Source organism: Tupaia chinensis, unplaced genomic scaffold, assembly GCF_000334495.1.
Source record: "Tupaia chinensis unplaced genomic scaffold, TupChi_1.0 Scaffold000197_1, whole genome shotgun sequence".
NCBI classification, from domain to species: Eukaryota; Metazoa; Chordata; class Mammalia; order Scandentia; family Tupaiidae; genus Tupaia; species Tupaia belangeri.
Genome location: NW_006159672.1, coordinates 6,111,003 through 6,120,546, shown reverse-complemented (window position 1 = coordinate 6,120,546; position 9,544 = coordinate 6,111,003). Strand labels below are relative to the sequence as shown.

The 9,544-nt window shown below is 46.0% G+C and overlaps 1 protein-coding gene across 3 annotated transcripts in view; it reads right to left on the bottom strand.

Annotated features, from left to right (window-relative positions):
- The window catches only part of LRRC27 (leucine rich repeat containing 27), a 59,896-nt gene that overhangs the window by 26,204 nt on the left and 24,148 nt on the right, over nucleotides 1–9,544 (bottom strand). For 2 of the 3 annotated variants that reach the window (XM_006146933.3, XM_006146934.2), the window contains exons 6-8: nucleotides 5,463–5,811; nucleotides 1,871–2,020; nucleotides 1,329–1,478 (exon numbers count right to left, since the gene is read on the bottom strand). In XM_006146933.3, coding sequence (XP_006146995.1) covers nucleotides 1,329–1,478; nucleotides 1,871–2,020; nucleotides 5,463–5,811 — 649 coding nt within the window. The remainder of the gene's footprint in view (nucleotides 1–1,328; nucleotides 1,479–1,870; nucleotides 2,021–5,462; nucleotides 5,812–9,544) is intronic. The other variant, XM_014587243.1, reaches the window with a different exon arrangement.

Genomic DNA, 9,544 nt, shown 5'->3' with positions numbered 1-9,544 from the left:
GACCCCCAATGCCAAGGTAAAGGCATTGGGGCCCTTTTCAGGGAATGGCACTAGCTGAACTGCCATGGTGAGCGTTGACATGAGGCATTGTCTACATAAGATTTCTCTTCATGAAATTTGAAAAACTACTGAAAGACTGTGGTCTATAAGGCAATTTCCTTGCAGACACTTGAGTTTCCCTTTTAAAAATCTTCAGTCCTTTCCCAATCTCTAGGCAGAATTACTTAATCCCTCATCATAGGATCAGGCCTCTGTTTACACTGTCCTGCTCAGTGGCAGTGAATGCCCCACAGTAATAACACAGTGGGCTCACTGCCCACAGGGTCATGCAGAATTTCTCAGTGCTCACATGTGGCTGGGGATGGGTGAGGTCACCGAGAGCTCTCGTTGGCCTAGTACTTGACTCCCCCTGGAAGCTGGTTCTTCAGCCTCAGTCTGTCTTCCTAAGATTCACTAAGGGGAGGAGGCAGGAGGCCTAGGGCAGGCATGGTTGGGTTGTAGCCATCCCTAGGCCCATGGACAGGTAAGGGAAGATGCTGCTGGGACCCATGAGGAGAGAGAAGCAAGAATTGGCAGCCGTGTGCAACTCACTCAACCCAGGCAACTCACAGAGGGGCTAGGAGAATAAAGACTCTGCCCTCACTCTCCCCCTGAGATCCCTTCCTGGCCCTCACCAAGAGATGAGGGGTGCAGGGGTGCTGTGGCTGGTCCATGCCAGCCAGCTGGCCTCCTGGGACCTGGAGAGGGGTGGACTTGGGTGGTCAGTAGCACTGGAGGGCAGATAGGATGCTGAGGACAGGGCCCCAGCAGACCTCCTGACAGGGAGCCGACCCACAGAAACCCATGGAGGGAGACAACATGGGGTGAGGGGAGCAGCAACACCAAAATGAACATTACTGACGACCATGTTATTTTCCAGACAGCGTTCCTGAGAAAAGACCTGCAGGTAAACGATGCAAAGGCAAGGAGGAAGGGATTGAAGAAGACAAGAATTAGGGGGAAATACATGAAAGAAGACAGGTGAGCGACAAGGCCAGGGCAAGAAGGGCACAAGGGACAGACCATCTGTGGTCCCCACCAACATCTGCCCCACTAAGAAGAGAGTCACTCACTCCAGAGCTGCAGACCACAGCAGGCAGCTCAGCTCAGCTTCTAGACCCTGTACCAGGACCAGTGAGGACGAAAGGGAACTAACGACTTCCATGAAGACCTGGCAATCAAACCTTGGCGCTGGCCCTCAGTCCCACAACACCCCCGGCCCCAACTCCAGGTGTGCAGACATGGCTGACTGCAATGGAGACACTCAGCCCTGCTCTGTGGACACTCACCTTCTCCGTTGCTCCATCAGAGCCTGCTTCTCCCGGAGTTCTCTGAGGGCTGCTACTCGACTCTCTTCAAGTTTTTTGGCCCGAATTACTGTCTCGTATGGTGATGAGAGATCAGGTAGGGTGTTCTTGAAGGATGAGGGTGCCTTCCTTCTAAAATTACACATTTTTAGCTGAATATTTACCAATATCATGATGACCACTCTTATCTAAATGAAACCCCATGTTACAAAACATTCACTTAAAACATTAAAAGCAGGACTCCTGGATAGATTGCACATTAGAATGATCATAGTTTTACCCCGCACAAATCCATAACACTAATGTGTGTTAATTCTAGGAAATGTCACGAAGATGAATGGATCGCAGCAGCACACCCGTCCCCAATAACCACCACTGAATGGTAGCTACTGTAATAGAAATCTTTAAGAAACTGTTTCCTAAAATTATTACTAAGAAACAGCCCCGGTGTTGGTAAATGGACCTGAAGGAAAGCACAGGCCTCAGAGTGAACCACTCAACTCTGACGCCAGCACTCGTCTGACCTGGACAGAGGCATCGGGCTCTCAGGAGCAGAAAAGCAACAGGAAGGGCCTGGCCAGCAGCTCGGTCGGGTGTGGAGACTCGAAAGTGCCTTGGTGTTCAGGCATCCTGGGAAATGCTTCGGCAGGGTCAGGAGTCTCCTTTCCAGCTGACTGGAGAGCCAGGGGGCAGGGACAGAAAGGACCATGAGAAGATGCCTGGCTTCTGTAAGCAGTCAGTAGAGTTGGCTACTCTCCTCCTTTCCCCTGTGAGGGAAGTCAACAGGATGGCGGAGGGGATAGCCAGGAACCTCGTGGGGTCACAGTGCTGGGGATGCCCTCTCCTCACCTGTCCAAAGGGAACTGATGAGCATGCTCCAGTATGTCTCCTCATGGGAAACACCTGTTGAAAACACTGAGCCAGAAACGGGAGCTCTACACCTGGGGCTGAGAGCCAACCGTGGACACAGGCCTTCTGACCATGACTGTGCACACCACAACTGGAAGCCTGCCCAAGCCTCCCAGGAAGCCACCTCTGAGCAGTCACACCCAGGTTGCCACCAGCACAGCCCACTACATGTCCTAAGATACACTTGTCTTCCATGCCCACCACAAGTAGTAGAGAACTGTCTACAGCAGAACAAGGAGGTCAGGTGGCCTGTTTCCTGGGACAGAGTGTGTGCTGGGGGTCAGTGCTTTTTTTTTCTAAACTTTTTATTGAACTTTATTTATTTCCTTATTTATTTATTTGTTTTTTAATTTTACCAGAGGAAGGACAGAATGAAAGAGAGAGAGAGGGAAAGTGAGAAAGCAAGCCACTAGGTCTGGGACTCGAACTGCAATCGGCCATGTGGGAGCCCAGCACCCTTAACCACCACGCCACCTGCTGGTCCCTAGGGGGTCAGTGCTTTTAATGCATTACACTTGGAAGAGCAAACAGCTTCAGATTCTCCTCTCATGAGGAGGTGGAGGAGCCGTAGAAGCAGGGCCTGCTGGATGGCCAAATCGGGCTGGGCAGTGATGTCCAGTCACCAGAGCTTCACGTGTAAGGCATTCTGAATGTTTTTATTCCCTCCCCTAATATAATCTGAGGTTTTTGGACCATACCATTATTATTTAATTACCTCATAATTTTTATATAATGTTCTTTTCTTAAAGCGTATTTTCTTTCTTTCTTTCTTCCATGAATGATAAACAGTAAAAGAGCACCCCCAACAGAGAGTCCTGTTACCACTATCCATCCCACCTTCAGCCAGCCTTGGAGCATGGACCCACATGTGCCTGACATACTGAGGAGGCCTCCAGATGTGAACTCAGAACCTTCCATATGGGTCAATCGCACAGAGCGTCGGGTTTTACCCCACACCACCATCTAATCCCTATATCGCCTTGCAGGCAACGATGCCTATCTGTACTGTTCCCTAAGTACACTCACACTGGTATCCAGCCCAGCTGTGTGACTCGTGTCAAGGCTCCTCAGTGCATGCCATGCTCGAGCTCGGCTGTGATCTAGCTCTTAATCCCTTGGAATGCACCTTCAAGGAAAGTTTTTTGAACTATGTGACTGTGGTGTTTTCTGAGCCTCTGTTTACCTGAGGACATATTTCTATGGCCTCTGCATATAAACAGCAATCTGGATGGGTAGGAAATTTGGAGGTTACAACCTTCTCCCTTTAAAACTCAACTGGGCTGCTCCATTTTGTCCTGGTATTCCAGGGCACATAGGAATGAGGTGTGCAGGGTCAGCCTGCCTTTGTCTTATTCATCCATCCATCCATTCATTATTCAATAAGAATTTATAAAGGGCCCCCATGTGCAGGGAGGGCCAGGTCTGCTCTCCCAAGGTCTCCCCATGCCCTGTCACTGAAATGGATGGGACAAAGTCCTACTTTGGAAGATGAAGAAGGTCTACCTGAGATAGGCTGAGTGATTCGTCTCACTACCAGGCCTGCTGTCCCTATGGTGCCCATTGGCCTTTGGGTAGAGGCCACTAGCAACACTGGTGTCCCCAAATTACAGGCTACCAGGAAGGGCCTATTCCTCTGACTGTTGACTGAGGCTACACTACCCCACAATAGCCTGCCCATGTAGGGAGACTGAGGCATGGCTAATATATGGGTTCCTGCAACAACTTGACCAAGTGAGGAAACTGAGGTATGGAATGGCTTTTTAAAACTCACACTGGTGCAGAAGAAGTAAAGGAAAAAAAACAATTCCAGGACCCACTCTACCATGGGGACAAGGGCCCTACTCTAAGGTTTTTCTATCTGAGGGCTCCAGTTCCCCGCCTCGACTTCCCAAGTCACCCAAATAAATCTCCAAAGGCTAGAATCTGGTATCTAAATCTGATATATTGATAAAATGATAAATTGCTATTAATAAGCTTACCACAATTTGCTTAGACAACTTATTATTACTATTTATAATAAATAAATGGAGGGAAAGGGGGGAGGTTTTTTGTTTTGTTTTGTTTTGTTTTCATGTTTAAACCTACAGAATAGTGAAAAATCAGTGCAATAAATGCCTGAACACCTTCATGTAGACCCATGCATGTTCTCAACCTGTTTTTAATTGCTCCACCCCAGCTTTTCAGACACATTTCTCCTGATAGCCTTCTATGAAGCTTGAACTCCACAGGCTGTGCATCTGTTCATGCCTTCTGGTGAAGCAGAGCTTTGGAAGACCGCAAACACTGTAACCGCTAAGACCTTCCTCACCCCCGAGAGCTGATTGTTGCCCTCTTGGATATGCTAGCACCCCACTTGAGAACGCGTGATCTAGAGTCACCCATTAGTTTTGCCACATTCTCTTTCTCCCTCGACAGGTTTATACAAGAGGACTTCAAAAAGTGCATGGAAATGGAATGTAGGAACCATTTTTCTATTTAATTTTTATTTCTATTTTTTTAGAAAGAGATTTTTGCTATAGGGCACATGTGCTCACCAGAGAGACAGAGAGAGATGGAGAAGCAGAAAGCGAGAAATCACCTCCCAGTGGGGATGGTCACGCTGCAAACCCTCCTCTTCCATTCTCCTCTTGGGATTCTGGGCACACATGCACATGGTCCGGCGTGAGTTTTAAGCCTCTCGGTCCAGGACTTGAATCATGGCTGACTACATGGGGGTCCAGTGATGTAATCATTATACAATTTGCTGGTCCCAGTAGGAGTTTATTTTGGTGCAAAACATTTCTGAAATCCATGCAGCTTTTCATAATATATGTTCCCCATTAAATTTTTTTTGAAGATCCCTCATATATACACAGGTGCACAGATGCACAGATGCACACCACACACATGAACATGCACCACACACATTTGTGCACACATCCTCACCCCCAACACACACACACACACACACACACACACACACACACACGAGTTCACCACCAGTTTGAGTTTTTCTCACATAACCTGCAGTGTTGAGTCTGTTTTCCTAGGGACCTTGCGCTGGGCAGCTTTAATTCTGAACACAGGGCTAGTGTTCACTACGTAATAAATGACAGCCGTGGGGAGGAAGGTTTTAAAGCATGGACCTAATGTTTTAAAAGATAACTACGAAATCATTTTATGACTTTGCAAAGAATAGGAAAATACATCTGTGCTTTTAAGTTTTACCTGAAACTGGGTCTTGGCTTTGGACGTTCTTTCCCCTTATTGTTCAATGCCGCCATGAGATTTGGCGGTAGCTCAACAGGTAAGAGCTGATTTTCGAGGACTTTTGCTTTCTCGTTCTCGACAATTTCCTGTCTCAGTTTCCAAAAGCGTTTGATTTCCTCCTCACTCGGCCAGTGCTCTAAAGAATCAGTGGACTTTCCAAGTTCACTCAGGTCCAGTTTTTCAACAGGTGGGAAAAAGTCTACCTTTTCCTGAGCATTAACGGTCTCTTCATTAGACACGCAGTCCTCAGATAAATCCAGCACGGGATTTGGAGACTCACTTGGGTTCATCTTAACTGGTGAAAACGCTAGTAGAACAGAATGCCATTTTAGTAGCCTGTACTTCAACATCATCCCTCCAAGACTAACCTGAATAAGCCTCCAGCTGGTGTCGCTCTGTAGAGAAGGCCCGGAAGAGGGCTGAGAGTGTTTGGCTTCGCCCTGGCCCTATCTCAGCCTCTATGTCAGTCCATACCTATGGCCTATTTATGAAAACAGAGCCCTCCCACACCCACAGCTCACCAAGCTACTACCGAACTGATAGAATACTGACCTGTTCACGGAAGTGTGCCCTTTGGGGTAATATTTCCCATATGTGCATGGGGTGATCTGGCAATGTTTAATCTACTTTTCTGCTCCCCTTCCTAGCCCTCACCCCTGCTTAGAACATTTAGAATCTCTATTTCTAATTAATTTTTAGTCCACTGGACTTGTTTTTCTTGTTTGGCAATACTTCGGTTGACTTTTTAAACACTTTACCTTTAGTTCTAGCTAATCTATTTGAAAATTGATCTGAAACCTAGTTGTTCACTGCATTCTGGACTGGAGGAAGTGGGGACACAGACCACAAACGCAGTGACAGACAGATACTCAGAACCAAGAGCCAGGAGGGGCTGAGCAAGGCCAGGTGCACAGCCCTGGCAAGGCTGGGCGGGAGCCTCGGGGAACAGTCCGAAGGAGGGTCCCGCTCTAGTTGTGTGCTGCACCTTTTGTCCCTAAATTTTAACCAGCTTTGACCATTGTAAGTTACCTTTTCATAAAAAGTACACTCACTTATAGAGTGTAATGTATCACACTTTCAAGTCTAATTTAATTATTTAGCTATTAGCTATCTTTTTTTCCAAGTCAATTTACACAGGTATCATGCTTAAACAAATGCAGCCTTCTTTGTAAAGAACAAGCTACCATGGGATTGAAAGAACATCGGTTTGTATAAACTGTGCATTAAAATATTAAGTTTAAAAGAATTAGTTTTCAGTACCAATGATCTGCAAATTTTTTCCCCTGTAAGCAGAAGCAACTTTTTTTCTAAACACATTAGGGAGGAGTTCCAGGCACCATGGGAGTCCACAAGGGCTGGTCATTACTGCGTATGGCCCAGCATAACCCTTGGGGCCTGGTCTTCTTCAGGAGCCAGCAGAGTGCGGTCTGTTGTGTGCACTGCACTGGGCATTCCCAGCACACTCGACTGCCACACATCCCTCACTGCCCCTGCTTCCGACTGCTACATGCTCAAGCTTTATAATTTTAAAGAAAAACAGTTTACAAAATGAGCAAAGATATGCCTTAAACATTCCCAAGAAGCTGTAAAACTTTTCTAGAATACAAGTGACTTAGAAACAGGGATATTTGACCAGTTTGTGAGTCATTGATATAGGGCTAGAAGCAAAACTGAAATTCATGAGAGTGCTGTAGCAAACAGGAAGAGTAGGATATTAGCACAAGTAATTTTTAAAGTTAAGTGAAAGGGAAAAAAATTTAAAATAGAGGCCAGATGGGAGTGTGGTGGTAATTTAGCTGGACCTATACAAAGGTCTCTGGATCACATCCTGGGACCTTCCTGTACACACAGGGCATGTGTGGTAACTTGGGCCTGAGATCCATGCTGGTGGAGGCTGAGGTGGACACGGTGTGACAACCATGCTGCGGGTGCCTGCCTGCCTGTCTCTTTCCCTCATGGAAGAGATAGTAAACATAATGGAAAAATGTTAAAAATGTACATAATTGCTGGAAAAAGAGTCACCCCACCTGGCCCAAAAAACCACTAATATGTGAAAAAATATTATCAGAAAAAATTTATTTTGACCATTCTTTGAGATGTATTATTATTATTATTATTATTATTATTATTATTATTGTCAGAGGCAGAGGGAGAGGGAGAAGGCACTTCCACAATGGGGTGCAATCATGTGGCAATCCCTTCTCCTCCATTTCTTCATCCTGTCAGGCTCTGGGGCACACACGCACCTGTACCAGCTGTCTTTTAAGTTGCTGGGGCTGAGACTCAAACTGTACAGTCGGCCATTTGGAATCTGGCTCTCTTAGTCCAACCCTTTATGTATGTTTTAACTGTTTATTTTGAAATGATTTCAAAATTACAGAAAAGATGCAAGCACAGGGAACCTAGTGGCCCATCTTCACAGATGCAGCAGCTGTCAGTGCACACCCTTGTGCCCTGCCCTCTCTCCCTCTGTGTGTCTGTGTGTGTACACGTGTTTTCCAAAGCAGTGCAGAGTGACTCTGGGACATCCCACTCCTCTACCTCATATGACCACAGTCAGAGCGAGGAGCATCGCATTGATAACTTCTGCCACTCAATCTGCAGACCTTCCTCCCGCCTTGACAACTGCCCAATAATGCCCTTTATTATAATTCTCCCTGGCCCAGGGTCCAACCCAGGATCAAGGAGTGCATCAGTTTCCTATTCCTGGAGAGCCCTTCAATCCTAGATAGGCCCTCAACTCTTCCTCTCTTTTCTGATGCTCTCTTTTAAAGAGTACAGACTGTCCTGTGGAATGTTCCTTTGGAATCTGTCTGGCACCTTTATAGGGTGCATTACATCCCAGACTAGCTGTTGCCCACTGGCTCTGATCCCTGTCCTCACACCATCCAGCAGTTTCTGTCTCCTGGCTCTCACTGCTATCTCTCCTCAGCTATCTCAGGGTCTCCTGCTACTCCTGCTTGCTCCCACCAGGTGCCCAGTGCTCTCTATGCTGCCAGTACAAGGGCTACATTTCTTTTCCCATCCTTATCATGAGACTTCTGGGTGGTTTCTGATCCCATCTGCACATGGCTCCCACATACCTCAACCACATGCTTCCTTCTTCTCTCACACAAGAGCAGGCCTGAAGTATGGACATTATATGCTCACCTCAATTAAGTACTGGTGTGAGGCGGGGGCAGCCCCCTAATCCCAGGGTAGAGTAGCTCTTGGGCACATGTTTGCCACCAGTTCTTTGCAAAAGTTCATTTGCCTATGAATTCTTTGGGGATCTTCGGATATTGCAGATTGTGACTCAGTGAATCTTGTCAGGGCCTGAGAGGCTGAATAACAGGTGTGGGCCATGACAGACCAGCAAATGACACCTGGACATTTCTTACCATCCCTACCTCACTCCACCATGCCTCCACTGGTGCTTGCTGGGGTTGCTTCCAAAACAAATGACTCTCTATTGACTTCTTGTCTCTCGAGTTGCTTCTGGGACCCAAAATAAGACACTTTATAAATAGATATTTTAAAACTATACATTCTGGATCCATTTATGATGGACCAAAGATTATGATTAATTAGGCAAATCACTTCCTGACCACCTTGGATGTCCCTTTTCCATCCTAGGTTTCTGAATGTTGCCTACTTTCAAGAAAATGCAAAGCCATAAATCTGTATTTCTATACACCATCAGTAAAGAGACTGAGGCATAATTAAAGAATACAATTCTATTTACAATAGCCAAAATAAGATACCTAGGAATAAACCTAACCAAAGACGTCAAAGACTTCTACAAGGAAAACTAAGAAAAACTAAAACAAGAAATTGAAAATGATACAAAAAAGTGGAAGGACATCCTATGTTCCTGGATTGGAAGAATTAATATAATCAAAATGTCAATTCTACCCAAATTAATCTACAAATTTAATATGATCCCAATAAAATTACCCTCTAGACATGTTCTTCACATATTTAGAAAAAAAAATAGAATTTGTCTGGAATCATAAAAGATCCTGTACTGCCAAAGCAATACTGCACAAGAAGAGTGGAGT